Source organism: Bos javanicus, chromosome 19 (genome assembly GCF_032452875.1).
Source record: "Bos javanicus breed banteng chromosome 19, ARS-OSU_banteng_1.0, whole genome shotgun sequence".
Lineage (NCBI taxonomy): Eukaryota > Metazoa > Chordata > Mammalia > Artiodactyla > Bovidae > Bos > Bos javanicus.
In genome coordinates this window covers 53,337,432-53,352,997 of record NC_083886.1, presented here as the reverse complement: position 1 = coordinate 53,352,997, position 15,566 = coordinate 53,337,432, and the positions used below count along the sequence as shown (strand labels likewise).

The window sequence follows — 15,566 nt, the reverse complement described above, 5'->3', positions numbered from 1 at the left end:
TTGGTGCTGGGGGGAGAAAAAAACCCTACTAGGCTAAATACAGAAAACAAACCAAAATAGCTGCCATTGGTGGCTTCTGTTTAAAGAACTGGAGAGCCAGTGTAGTGCTCTGATTGTGAAGAGCTGTTTTACTTGGTTGTTTTAATTAATATTTGATGTTTGAATTAAACAGTGAGTTCTAAAGAGAAATTGAAGAGGCAGTTTCAATTAAGAGGCCTCCATCCTGTGGCCTGCACAAGAGTGAGAATAAAGTATCCTGCAGCCTCCAGGGGGTCATGAATTCCAACTGGTTGCTGTGCAGGAAATTCTCAATTCAGAACAGAAATGGTCCCGAGAACATGTTTCCTCAAGCCCTTTTGGGCCTATCCAATTTTAATGTATTGTTATGTTTTTTGCATTTCATCTGAGGATATTGCTGAAAGCATCAGGAATAAAATTTGAAGTTCTACTTGGTAGAATTTAACATGTCATACAGTTAATTTATAAATATTTTATAAATTACCTTATGCAGAACTTTGCGTCAGAGTGACTGTTAAATTGCCCTTTATTCTTGAAAATGGAACCCAGCGCCACCAGTTGTTATTATTGTTGTTGTCTTTAGTAATATTATCATTTGCATTCTAGAATAAGGGAAGGGAAAGATCAAGTTTTTAGCATTAAATTTTTACCTTGCATTTAGGCATGCCATCTCTGTTTACCCAAGGGATAGGTTATGTTACAAGTGCTAAAAACTCAAAAACACCAAGAGGTAATTGCTTTTCCTCACATCAAGTAATAAATATTGCAAAAAAAATTTTTTTTTAATTTAAAATATGTAAATAAAAATGCCACAGAATCTGGCCGGATATTTATTCCCAATTTTTGAGCTTCAGGGTGGTTAAGTAAAGACCAGTACATCATCCTTTGATAATTAAAACATGCTAAATACAGCCCCTCTCCCACCCTCTCAGCAGAAGGCAAGCATTTCCCTCTCAGGCATGAAACTAAATGTTTATGCTCTAGCACTTGGTGTATCTGCTCTCTTGGTTCTGTATGTGTTCTCTGTATGTTGCCAAGGATTAATCAGCCCGAGAAACTGTTCATTTCATTGAGTGTGACAAAAAAAGTTTTCCATCCATCTTTTTCTTTTTAGGGGGAGGGAGTGAAATGTTTAATTGACTAATCCCTCATGGAGGAGAGTAAATGAAAAATACGTTATCTGAAGTGGCAAATAGACGGCAATGCAAAGTTATACCATATGTTTTATAATTAGCTCCAACTTTAATCTTCATTCTTTTCTTAATTACAGTGTAGATAAGTCTTTCGGTTTTCCATTACACTTACTATTATTGGCTATTGTTCAGCCGGTCTCTTGCATAAAGAGCGGAAATTAAAATGATAAAATTGGCTCCCAGCTAATATCTTAATGTTCATGTTAGTCATTTTTTTTTTTTTAATCTGCTGTAGAAACCACAATCCTGTGTGGCCTCTTAGGTTTATTCTTTTAAAAAATTCTTTGCCTGTCTCCAGTTGGCCAGATTCCTTGTAAATTTATGATACATTTGAACACTTTTATTGGGTAGCTGATGACATGAAACTGAAAGAAGTTGGCGGGTAAAATGGTTTGTGCCAGAGTTTTAAAAATAAAGAGGGTAAAAATGATTAAATATAATGAAAGAAAATAGTTACCTGGACCAGAAAGCCTCCAAGTAGTAAACATTAACAACAAATATGAGTGACATAAATTTTAAGAGATGATTACCAGCTTTCACGTTCCAGAGCACAGTGCTTGTGCTGGGAGCAGGAGGTTTACTTATTGTGGACTTCCATCTCAAAGGAAAACTGCGGGTGAAGCAGCAGACGCCTCTGTGAAAGCACAGAATAAATTACTGCACACAATAGAGACTTCCTCAGAGCCAGGAAAGTGCCTGTCACTCAGTCACGTTCTCTGCATTTTTCATTGTGTCATATTGCTTTGCATATTGCTTCAGTTTTCTTTGCTTTCAGTGTTTCTTTTTTTAAGATACATGTTTTTATTTTTACTAAATTAGTATATGCCATGATATTAAAAATTAAATAATACTGAGGGTTTATGGTGAATGAAGTAGTCCCTGGCCTCACCCCTCCTTGGCCAAGACTCTGCTATTATAGGGAACCTATTTGAACTGTTTACATTTCTAGTTCCTCTATGAGTGTCTCTATAAATGAAAATAATACGCTTATACTCAGAGCAGATCAGATCAGATCAGTCACTCAGTCGTGTCCAACTCTTTGTGACCCCATGAATCGCAGCACGCCAGGCCTCCCTGTCCATCACCAACTCCCGGAGTTCACTGAGACTCAACGTCCATCGAGTCAGTGACGCCATCTAGCCATCTCATCCTCTGTCGTCCCCTTCTCCTCTTGCCCCCAATCCCTCCCAGCATCAGAGTCTTTTCCAATGAGTCAACTCTTCACATGAGGTGGCCAAAGTACTGGAGTTTCAGCTTTAGCATCATTCCTTCCAAAGAAATCCCAGGGCTGATCTCCTTCAGAATGGACTGGTTGGATCTCCTTGCAGTCCAAGGGACTCTCAAGAGTCTTCTCCAACACCACACTTCAAAAGCATCAATTCTTCAGCGCTCAGCCTTCTTCACAGTCCAACTCTCACATCCATACATGACCACAGGAAAAACCGTAGCCTTGACTAGACTAACCTTTTTTGGCGAAGTAATGTCTCTGCTTTTGAATATGCTATCTAGGTTGGTCATAACTTTCCTTCCAAGGAGTAAGTGTCTTTTAATTCCATGGCTGCAGTCACCATCTGTAGTGATTTTGGAGCCCAGAAAAATAAAGTCTGACACTGCTTCCACTGTTTCCCTGTCTATTTCCCATGAAGTGATGGGACCAGATGCCATGATCTTCGTTTTCTGAATGTTGAGCTTTAAGCCAACTTTTTCACTCTCCACTTTCACTTTCATCAAGAGGCTTTTTAGTTCCTCTTCACTTTCTGCCATAAGGGTGGTGTCATGTGCGTATCTGAAGTTATTGATATTTCTCCCGGCAATCTTGATTCCAGTTTGTGTTTCTTCCAGTCCAGCATTTCTCATGATATACTCTGTATAGAAGTTAAATAAACAGGGTGACAATATACAGCCTTGACAAACTCCTTTTCCTATTTGGAACCAGTCTGTTGGTCCATGTCCAGTTCTAACTGTTGCTTCCTGACCTGCGTAGAAATTTCTTAAGAGGCAGATCAGGTGGTCTGGTATTCCCATCTCTTTCAGAATTTTCCACAGTTTATGCTTATACTACTACTTCTTGATTCATAATGTTTAGGTTATCTCTGGGCTTTCTGCTACCATATAAACCAAAAACAGAACTGCCATGAGTAAATTCTATTTAAACAATTGGAGAAATTATATAGAACTTAGATAGTAAAGAGACATGGTACCCCATAGTTTTAAGTCACATTAGTACATTGTAAATTGTGAATTCTAAAGAGAAATTGAAGAGAGAGGGTCGCTGACTACCCTCTCCTATTTCCTCGCTGTCATTTAGTTGTGTCCCTGTATTTGGATTCCCTATACTTTCTAACCTTTGCCTTTTGAAATCATATGCTTATGTTTTTATTTCTATAATAGTTTTGTCAACAATCAGTCCTATCTTCTGGTTTTATTAATAGGTTCTTAGCTTCTTTGGACTTTCTTTTACCTCTGGACCTTCCCAACCTCTGTTATCTGTACTTTCATGATTATTCTCTAGTCTCTGAGCATAATTAACTCCCCATGAATACATACACTAAGAAGGTATGCCTAAAAAATGACAAATATTAAACTTCAGCTCCCTGATTATGACCATGTAAATACTGTTCATTGAATGGCTAACTAGGGTGCTGTGCTTTCCATTTTTACAATCGTTTGTTGCTTTGATTTTCCTGGAGATTGTCTTTCTTCTTGATTAGATCTTTAGCGTTTCCACAGTTCCCAAATTTGCATGGGTAGCATTGAATCTCAAAATATGCCCCTTCCCAAAGTTTCTTCTTCTCCAGCCCTCCACCACCTGCTTCATCAGCTGTTTAAGACAGGCCTGCTCCAAAACTGTCTTCCCGGGAGTTCTCCTTATTGTTCTTCTGGATGCATCCACTGTTTCCTAGATTCTACCTTTGTCTCTTTTCTCCTCAATTTTCTCCTTTGTTCTGCTAGGGCAAATCCTCAAGTAGCAACCTAAGAAAGGATGTAATCTTTCTCAGACTTGAAGCACTTGTATTTAGACTGCTGTAAGTAATGAAGAATCTCACTTCTGCTTTCTAAACAAGTCACAGTTTGTCATTTTTGCTAGGAACTCTGAGGCAAATGATTTAATTATTCAGCTGTACCATCAGGGAACCAGGCTGTTTTTAGTCTTTCCACTCTGATGTTTTATCCTGATGCTTACAGCACATTCTTCCATTTTGAGGCTAGATGAGGAGGGGAAAGGGCAGAACCCTCACATCTGTCTCTTTGTTACTAAAGCAAATGAGACCTCTGCTCACTTGCTTTCCTGAGAATCTCATTGGCTAAAGCTAGGTCATATACGATGAGGTCAATCTCATTGGCTAAAGCTAGGTCATTTTCATGAGAATCTCATTGGCTAACGCTAGGTCATATACAATCCCCCCACTCCACCCACCATATGGCATATGCTATTTATTGTCTTCATTCTGTCCACACTCATCATGGACAGTTTGAGTGTGGAGTTTTAGACTCTTTTCACAGAACAATCTCACCTTTACTTCTTATGGTAGGTGAGAAGGTGGACTTGAGAAGTCTGCCCAGTGGCCTTGTTGTAGCCATCACAAGAGTCCAGACGTCCAGCTACCTCCATTCATGATAAAAGCCAGAGGAGTATTTATATCCACCATATATACACAGTATGTACGTTGACAGAGAAAGAGAATCCAGGGTTTGTTTGGTTTTTTTTTTTTTTTGGCAACAACTTTTATCTTGAATATAGAATCTTTGTAGCTCTAAGAGGAGACCAAATCTTAAAATGGATTCTCTTTGAAATGGTCTTTATCAAGTTTTTTCATCCATTAGTTCTGCTCCCAGTAGATACTTGCCATGAGCAGTTACGATCCTTCTCTTCACTGAAGACCACAGTGAAGCAGGGGTCAAGTCTTGGCCTTTCTCTCTCTTTCTGTGGAGGCAGAGAGGTGAGTTGATGTCCAGTGATGGGAAAAGGTGTGCCCTTCTTTTACAGAGATTGATGGGGTTGCGCTGTGTCCCTGTAAGACTTGATCCTGAGCATGACTGTCCTCACTGGTGTGGGACGGGAGCCCAGACAGTTTCTTGGTGGCAGCCATAGCAGTGGTGGGACGATGTCTTCCCCCAAGGACAGTTGACACACTTTGGGTGGGGGGTCTGCTATCGAGGCTCAGGCCATTACTGTGGTGGCTTCATTCTCTCCTCTTACTGTCTGTTCACACTTGACAGGGCTTTTCTCACAATACCTCCAAGCGAATCATGTTTTGTTTTTGGCCATGTCTCATGACATGCGGAATCTTAGTTTCCTAAACAGGGGTCGAACCCTTGCGCCCTGCAGTGGAAGCGTGGAATCTTAACCACAGGGCCACCAGGGAAGTACCAAGAATCATGTTTTGATCCAATATTTGGTTAACTTCTTTGTATGACCCGCTTCTGCCGGCTCCAGCAGTAGCATCCAGCAGCTCAGTACCTTGTCCAGCGGACACTCATTTTCATAGAAACAGGTGTGATCCTGCAGCATCACTGAATTCACAGTGACTTAAATACCCATTTGAAATCCTCTGTTCATACTGATATATGACATTATCTTCATGTAGTCATCACTGTGACTAAATTTTATGTCACATATGTAAATTAATGGTGAAAAAAATGTCTAACATCACACTTCAGGTTTCTTCAAAAAATGTTAAATGTGTATCCCATAGAACTAGAGAATTCGTATTTTGCAACCTTGTGGTTCCTTTGCTAGTATTGTAGACAGCACATTGTGTGGATGTCTGTGGAACTTGAAACAGAAGTTAACTCTGTGTTAAGGTTAATATTTATAGTAACAATGTCTGTCTATGGTTTTTGAGTGTCACAAGTTAATTCTAAGGTTATCTGTAGATAAGGAATATGTCTTGATGACTGCTTACTAAATGGAGCTTGTGTCTGTGAATTTGTGAGCATTCTCCATGGACTTGCTGTCGGGATGTTCACGCTACAGAGCAGGGTCCACCATGCTAACTCTACAGGGAGCTCAGGCTTGTCCATCTCTAGCTTTCACGTTACAAGTGTTTTCAAGTCTCCCATTCTTTCTCTTCTGTAGCTTCATAATTACCATTTGTAGGTAGCAGGGAAACAAGAGGTCTGTGATGTTGATAACCTTATTTGTTTTTTAATATATGGACTTTAAAAAGATGTCCTTTTTTTAAGTTACCTCCGGTATAAATTTGTGGGTTATTTGGGTTGTATAAATGAGTTATTTGGGTTGTTCTCCTTTCTCCAGAAGGCTTATGATGACTCCCTGTTGCTTCTCATATTTAAGAATGAAGGGAGGCTACCCACTGTCGCTATGTGCCATGGAGGGCCAGGCAGGTGGGAGCTGGCTATCCTGGAGCACCCTTGCCCACAGTCCAGAGAGCATTCCTTCTCTGAGAGCCGGCGACTACACTAGCCACCCTAGTTTCCCCCAGACACATCAGTAACTCTCTTTAGAGAAGAGCACCTCCAGGTGCTTCCTAGGGCGGGGTGGTTGCAGGACGCCTGGCTTTAGGACATGGGTGAGTAGAAGGCCGTCCTGATGGCAGGTCTTCAGGTGAGCCCTGTCTTACCCCTGCACCACCTCAGGCTTCAGCAGTGAAGTGCCTCCCCCATTTGCTTCTCCACACACACGCTGAACAGGCCCTTTTTGAAATAAAGGCTGGTCAAGTTCACCCTTCTGTATCTTACATTCTATGTATAGTAAGCTGTAAGAATTGTTAGTAGTGAACATTTTCAAAATAAATATTGGTAAGAAACCTATTATCTTGTTGAAACACTCCCCCCTCCACATTTGTAAATTTAGAAAAAATGCTGCCATTTCCACTTTTTTATAGGATAGTGAATGGGGGTTAACCGGTAAGCAAATACAGCAGAAACTCCTTTCACTGGGCTCCACACAGCCACCCACAGCCCCTTGCTGGAGAAGATGAAGCCATTATGGAAATGATGAGTGGAGGAGAAGGGTGGGCCTCCTAGGGTGCTGGGAGCTGGCTTGCTAACCAGAAAGTGGAAAGGGTCACAGAAAAGCACTGATAAGAAAAGCAGCCTCTCAAAGATCAGGACCCTTGCTGCCACTGAGAACTGGGAAGAGAAGAGGCCATGCAAGGTGGAAAGGCACCACCAGGGGAGGCCAGAGCACCCGGAGGCCTTAGCTGAGGGACATTACCTACCCTCTTTTATTTGTACAACCTTTTCTAGTTTGCAGAGCACTTTTACATTTAGTCCAGTCAGCCTGGGCAACAGAACATACATAAGCTGTCTCCAGACTCAGCTCCTGTGCACACCTTCCCTTTTATGGTTTTTATGGGAACCTGCAGTTCTTTTCTCTTGGCACCTTGTACTGTTCCTAGTCCTGGAATTTGAAGACTCTGGGTAAAAGAAATGTGATTTCTCTGCATAAAAAATTCAGAAACCCTCACTACTGGTGGTATTAAATGAAATCCACAGACAAGCAAAGTGTATCATTAGTACAGTCAACTTTAAGGGTGTAACTAAAATTCTACTTCCTTGCACCTGAAATCTTTCTCAGATGACCTCATATAGCAAATTTTTATGCAATTCATTTGACAAAATAATTATGCCTTGTCTTGTAGTTTCTCTTCTATTGGTGTTGTCTGCTGTATTTATTAAACCTATTATGTAAACCTATCAAGAAAGCTTCATATGAAGTAGCTGTTTAGGAAACATTTACATATTTGGTCTGATAAATAAATATACATTTGAATAAGCTACATTTATTTATCTTCCTTAGATATATCTATGATTCACTGAATATGTTTAATCTTTGATTGATTTATATGAAATGTAAAAAGAAATAAAGGAAAAATTATTAACCCAAATCCATGAATATAGTACATTATTGCAGCTATCATAAAATTGGGAGCTTCTACAAGTTAAGTCTTAAGAGTTTAATGCTTTTTCCTAATTTAGTCTATTTTAAAACATGCCAGAAATCACTTAATATTTTGGACCACAGATCATGATCAGCACCATGGGATATTGGTGCAGGGTGCTGTGGTTCCTGGCAGGACTCATCTGCATGGCCTGACTTCCTATCACAGGAGGGCCCCCCTCTGTCAGCTGGAGGCCATGGAGATAAAGGCCTGATGTTCTCTCGCAAAGGATCTGTGGTGGCACAGGCCACGGTGCTTCTGGTGGCAACCGGAAAAATGGCAGTACTCAGCTGGGTGGTCACAGAGCCATGCACAGGGAGAAGGGCAGGCGGGAAGTTACCAGCCCATTTGAGGGGAGGGACAAGAGGGTAAGTGATTTTTCTTAACATTGGGGTCAAAAGCAAGGAAAAGATATTAATTCTCATTATTCCTCTTCAACATTGTACAGTAAGACTTTTGCAAGGGGAAAAAACAGAAGGCACAGTCCTATCTGTTGAATATCAGTCACAGAGCTCTAATTGACACTGAACACTCCAACAGCAGCAGCAAAATACACAAGTGTCCATGAAACATCCATCAAGATAGATCCTGGGTCATAAAGCAAACCTCAACATACTTTAAATAATAGAAATCACACAGGCCTGCTCTTTGACCATAGTAAAATCAACTAGAAGTCAATGATAGAAAGATAACAGAAAAATATCAGAAAAAAAAATTAACCTATAATTGACGGGTTAAAAATCTCAAGGGAAATAAAAGAAAGTACATTAACTGAATGAAAATGAATATATGTTAGAAAACTAAAAATAAAATTAATTTACTATATGATCCAGCAATCCCACTCCTGGACACATATCCAGAAAAACTCTAATTCAGAAAGACACATGCATCCCAATGTTCAAAACAGCACCATTTACAATAGCCAAGACATGGAAGCAGCCTAAATGTTTATTGACAGATGAATGAATAAAGATGTGGTATATATACAATAGAATATTACTCAGCCCTAAAAAGATGGAAATAATGCCATTTATAGCAGCATGGTTCTAACTAGAGATTATCATACTAAGTGAAGTAAATCAGAAAGAAAAAGACAAATACCATATGATGTCACTTGTATGCATGTGGATTCTAAAAAGTGACGCAAATGCACCTATCTATGAAACAGAAACAGACTCATGGACATAGAAGACAGACTTGTGGTTCCCAAGGGGTGGGAGGCTGGTGTTCGCAGATGTAAGCTGTTATATACAGAATGGTAAACAAGATCCTGCTGTGTAGCACAGGGAACTATACTCAGTGTGCTGTGATAAACCACAGTGGAAAAGAATATGAGAAAAAGAGTGTGTGTGTGTGTGTGTGTGTGTGTGTATATGTATAACTGAATCACTGTGCTGTACAGCAGAAAGTAACACAGCATTGTAAGTCAACTATATTTCAATTAAATAAACAGAAAAAAAGAAAAGAAATGTACAACCTGTCAGCATTGTTAAGAAACAGTGAAAGCAATTGAAAGGGAAATTTACAGCACTAGATCTTTATGTTAGAAAATAGGGAAAGTATCAAATGAATAATCTTAAATTCCTACCTGTCCTAGTCCATTTGGGCTACTGTAACAAAATACTACAGACTGGGTAGCTTCTAAACAACAGAGATTGATTTCTCAAAGTTCTGGAGGTTGGACAGACCAAGATCATGGTGCAGCTTGGTCAGGTGAGGGCCCTTTTCCTAGTTCATGGCCAGGCCTTCTTGCTGTGTCCTCATGTGGTGGAAGGGGTCAGGGAGCTGTCAGGCTGCTTTTTTTGTAAGGACACTAACCTCATTCAGCAGGGCTTCAGCCTCATAAATTAATCACCTCCCAAAGGTCCCACCTTCTTAGCACTGTCACCTCTGGGGGTTAGGATTTCAGCATATGAATTTGGGGGGAACATGTACATTCAGACCATAGCACCGCATCAAGATGGTTAAGTAAGGTAAAATGGTGCAGCCACTTTAGAAAACAGTCTGGCAGTTCCTCAAACGTTAAACCTGGAGCTGGAGATGACCCAGTAGTTCCATTCCTAGGTTTGTACCCTGGAGACTTGAAAACATGTGTCCACACAAAAACCTGTACGCAGATGCACAGCAGCATTGTTCACAGTAACCCCCAAACGTAAATGCTCTTTGTGATGTAAAGCATCGGAGAATTTTTGAGTTACCTTCTTTTAGTTGCTTCTCTTAAGAGTTAATTGGGGAGAAATTTCATTGTAATTTCTAACTAAGCATCTTTATTGAGTTATAGAATAATTATAGAGCATTTTAGAAACTGATTGCTAACAATGAAATGGCTTTAAAACAGTGGATGGTCCATTTAGGTAAGCTCTCAGGATAATCATGACAGACTATGCTGTGAAGCATGTTCTTTAGCTGCCCTTTGTGGGGAACATTGGGGGTTTCCCTATTATTGTTACAAGTCTTCTTGCAACAGAGTGACTCCCTCTGCTCTCTTGACCTAAATTTCAGTTTCCAGCAACTTGTTTTTAAATTATTAATGCTATTTAATATTTGATATATATAGAACTGAGGCTTTGCAGGTGGTGCTAGTGGTGAAGAATCCACCTGCCAGTGCAGGAGATGCAAGAGACATGGGTTCGATCCCTGGGTCAGGAAGATCCTTTGGAATAGAAAATGGCAACCTGGAGCAGGATTCTTGCCTGGAAAATTCCATGGACAGAGGAGCCCGGTGGACTACAGTCCCTGGGCCTGCAAAGAGTCAGACATGACAAAGTGACTGACTCCACACACACACACACATAGAGAATTATATAAATTATATATTAAAAATTACTACTTCCACTTTTTATCTGCTATTTTTAGTACAGTATCTGATGCGTGATAGATGTTCCATTAATATCTTAATGGGCTTAATATCATAATGAGCTGGGCAAGCAATACCTGATCTGTTTACAGATCTTAATCTCTCTCTGAACTTTGCAAAAATGTTCACTGTAAGTAGGGGTTACTGAGTTGAGAATAAAAGTTGCTTTAAGCTAGAACTGGAATTATTACCAAGTAGATGTTATTTTCAGAAAGCTGCTTGTTAAAGACGCCTCTGAAATTATTGGTGCCTTTATCGAGTTGTCTCTTAACATGTATACATATATGGAGAAAAGAAGCAGCATGATGGCAGAGGTTTATTTAGGAAATGAGAGATTCAGGTGCTGCCCCAGCGACCCCCAGCCCCTCCATCCGTGCTTCTGGAGCGAGTGATTCCAGGCCTTGTGTGAGCCGCTTGGCCAGCCTTCCCATGAGCTCTGAACGCACGAGCACTACATTATCCACACGTGTAGAAGAGGTAGCAGATGTCTCTCTTGGATCTGGTTGCTGTGTATCGCATTGAGGGTTTTTCTGGATCCTTCCCAAATCCTCCAGAAGGCTCTAGTGAGCTTTTAACGAAGAAAGTTCTCTTGGTGTTTGAGCCTCTGGGTTCCCCAGGAGAAGCCCCTTTGGGTACAAGTACATCTGGGGTGTGCCTTGCAGGGTGAGTGGCGGCTCCCAGCTGGACCAGCTTCTTTACTTGGGTGCCTTTGAAAAGTTCTCTGAATCACTAGTAGTTAGCTTTACATGCAGGCTATTTATTATTCCAAAGACGAATTTCAGTTAAAAGGTCAATATACAAAACCAAAACAATATACAGGAAATAGCTCACCTGTTAAAATAATTTGTTTTTGTTTGTTTGTTGTTTTCCTGGGTTAGAAGCTTAAAAAAATAAATTGTTGGTGGAATCCTTTGTTTTGAATGTCATTTTTACAAAATGTTACTGACTCTAATTAACCCCAGTGCAGCTCTCATCTGCCTTCTGAGTGCCTAGTGGTGACGACAGGTCTGATATGAGTCCTCAGGGGACTATTACTGTGTGTTACCATACTTCAGATTATCTGCAGCCACACTTGGTGCTTTCTGCCAATAATACACCAGCATACTTCAAGGAGCTTGTTTAAGAAATCAGGGTTTCTATCAATGACCATTTTGAATGGGGCAATTTAGTTTCCGATGGACTTGGGATGAAGATATTTCTGCATCGTCTTCCCGTCTCCTGGGGCTCCATTGCCTCAGGTACTTTGCGAGGCTCCGGGCGAAGTGCCCGTGGACCACGAGGTGCAGCCTGAGGCAGGTCTAACACAGAGGCACTGAGCAGACTTGCTGCCCAACAGCACCGCCTGGCTCTGTCGGGGCATCGGAGCACCGCCTCCATGGGGGACAGGGCACGAACCTCCTGACCCCTGCGGAAGTCTCCTTAAGCCCACCGAGCACCCTTGTCTCCGCTTGGGGCCCTCTGTCTTGAGAGAAAGATGGCCTTGATGTGACAGACTGCTTCACTTCAGAGAGCCTGAGTCTGCAGAAGCTCAGTGACAGGCAACAGTGAAGGTGGAAGGCCTGTGGCCAGTGGACCTGCTCTTCGGTTCTCAGAAAGTAAATTTACTGTGGAAGCAGATTAGAGACAGAGAAGTTGAAACTAGCACGACAGCATTTGAGAATATTGAATCTAGCTTTTACATAAACAACTCTTTCTTCCTAAGTCGTTGCTTGTGGTCTCTCATCTGTGCCCGTTAGTGGTAATGCTCACGAGATGCATATGTGTCGGCTTCAGTCCCAGGCCGCCTCTCCAATGCCCCTTTCACTGTTCGGAGCTGTGCCCTCCATGCCCCTTCCGGAGCCCGAACCATTGCCGCTGTCATCCTCCCCCTGAACTGGGGAGGACATGCTTCCACAGAGCACGCGAGTGGAGCACTTCCGGCAGCCTCCCCTGACTCTGACACATCTGCAGCCTCCACGTCTTTCCGCATGACTCAGGTCTGATGAGCCGCAGACCCACACGGCACCCAGACCCGTCATCCTTCCTAGCGGGTTGTCACAGCAGACCTGGAAACTAATTTCCTGTGTGGAGCAGGTTGCTTCACTGGTGCTATTTTAGATCGTAGCGCCGGAGCCAAGGAGAAGATTAAACGTGATTCTGCCTTCCCTTTTCTCTGTACTTTAAAAAACGCACTCTGGTAATGGTTGTACAATGTGAGTTGTACCTAATGCTACTGACCATACAAACAAAATGGATAAGATGGTAAGTTTTATATTGTGTGTATTTTGCCACAATAATTAAAAAAAAAAACCATTCCTCGAGAAATTGCCTTTTTTATTTTGTTTTAAGTATACTAGAATTTGATGTGTATTCTGGACTTGCTATTCCTATAGCAGAAGGGATTATTAATAGAAATACAACTTTTACTGCCTTCCATTTGAGAAATAAAACAAGGTTTTATCCACATTAATAATGACAACACTTTACATGTCATAATCTATGGTAGGGATATATGAGTGAACACAGCTTTGTGTGTATACCTTACAAAGTGCACCTGAGCATGCTCTTAGGCCCAGCTCCTGCAGAGCATGCATGTTAGTGTCATAGGTGTGGTGTGGGTGCAGGAGGGCCCCCATGGGATGAGGTAGGGGAGACTTCAGCTCAGGACCAGCCTCCCCACCCATGACCAGGACTCTGCCGGTGACTGGCAATTCCCATCATTTCTTGGAGTCTCGGTTTCCTCATTGTAAAAGATCTTTTAAAATGGAAAGAAAACTTACCTCGTGGGAATGTTGTAAAAAGCAAATGAAATAGCAAATGTGAAATAAACAGTCATGCAGAGGGGATTCTTAGTAAGGAGCAAAACCTGAGAAGCATAAACATTCTTTTCAAGTTGGGAACCAAGCACGTAGCCATCAGCGATTAAAAATTGCACTTTCCTGCCCCATCTGCCCACCTGGCGCCATCATCACCTGAAACCCCAGCACCTGGTTTTCATGGAGCTCCCCCGCCCCCGGCCTTTATAACCCAAGAGTCCTTGCATAACAAGTGATTTGGGGCTGGAGCTAACGATCATCTCCAGGAGAGGATCCGACAGCTGGGCCTCTTTTTGGGGAACTTGGCCTGGAACCCCTCAGCCTTAAGCCTCAGTCGACAGACCCTTTCCTTCGTGTCATATTTCTGGCTTAGTCTCTAGTTGTGGACAATGGCTAAGCCACTCTCCTTCCTGTCCCCCTGCAGGTCGCTGCTATTAACCCAAACCACCCACTGGCCCAGATGCCTTTGCCCCCGTCTATGAAGAACTGCATTCAGCTGGCAGCCTGTGAGGCCAACGAGCTCCTGCCCATGATCCCCGACCTCCCAGCTGACCTGTTCACATCATGCCTCACCACCCCCATCAAAATCGCCCTGCGCTGGTAAGTGGCGCCTGCCTCAAATCCCAGCAACCTCACTTGCCTGGGGCTTGCCATGGGGACCCAAGGAATCTACCTGACTCTGGTGGACCAAGTTCCAGGCGTGAACTCAGGACTCCGAGTGGATGCTGGGGATTTCCTCTCAGGGCTCAGGATGCGCTTTCCCCCAGGTCAGGTGTGTGCATGATTTCTAGGAGCTCCCTGTCTGTATCTTGGCTAACTGAGGTGGTGTCCTCAGTACCAAGGTGGGTCATGCTGAAAAGTGGACTTTCTTTAAAAAAAAAAAAAGCTTCTCTAGTTATATAATTCTTTGCTCGAGTTGAAGTAGAATATTTCATATTACTTCCCTACCATCACTCTTTTGAGAAGTTCAAAGCTCTTGTGACTGTGACTGAGGAAATACGTGGGCTATTCCAGGATGGTAGAAGCTGCGTGTAAGGCCCTCTGTCCCTGGCAGGACTCACAGTGGAATGTGTGTGCTTCCTGCCTCCAAGTCCAACTTTGTCCCTTAGACCGTCTTGCTCCCATTTAATATCTGCCTTTCCATTTTATGTTTTGCTGGAAACCATATACATGAAGGTAAGTAGCCCTTGGTGAGCCACAGGCAGGACGGTGCAGCCGTGTGGGTTCACTGGACTCTGTGGGGGCTTCTTCCTCAACTTCCTGCCAGGGTGTCCTAACCCCACCAGACACACGGGGTCCTGCTTCCTTCCCCACAGCCCTGGAGAAAGTACTGAGACAGGAGAGGACTCTAGGGGCAGCAACATGGTGCTCAACCCTTTGGGAGGCCCCTTGAGTGACTGTAGCCTGGGTGGGGGTCGGGACATGAAGTTGCCTCCAATGGCTGGTTCGATGAGAACTTGGACTTGCAGCTTTGCCTCTGTTGCAGCATCGGGTTGACACACAGCACCTGGAAGAGGGCATCTGCCTCCCACTCCACCCCATCCCTCTCAAGTCCCAGCTGTGGGTCTCTCCAAGGAGAAGCCTTTTCTAGCTCAGCTGATCCCTAAGGAGCTAGAGGAGAAGGAGCGGGGTGATGGGCAGTGGCCCCAGCTGCCGAGCCCACTCCACAGCTCAGCCCACTCAGACAGGGCCTGACTTCGGCCGCTCCTCCACTGCACCTCAAAAAGCAGAATGCATGTGGCCAAAGTGTACCCCGAGGGACCTCACCCATGGAAGAAAGAGAGCTGAGCTAGCC

General features: G+C 42.8%; 1 protein-coding gene across 2 annotated transcripts in view; it reads left to right on the top strand.

Annotated features, from left to right (window-relative positions):
- Positions 1-15,566, top strand: part of RPTOR (regulatory associated protein of MTOR complex 1) — a 323,215-nt gene that overhangs the window by 151,592 nt on the left and 156,057 nt on the right. For both annotated transcript variants that reach the window (XM_061392613.1, XM_061392614.1), the window contains exon 6: positions 14,196-14,371. In XM_061392613.1, the coding sequence (XP_061248597.1) occupies positions 14,196-14,371 (176 nt within the window). The remainder of the gene's footprint in view (positions 1-14,195; positions 14,372-15,566) is intronic.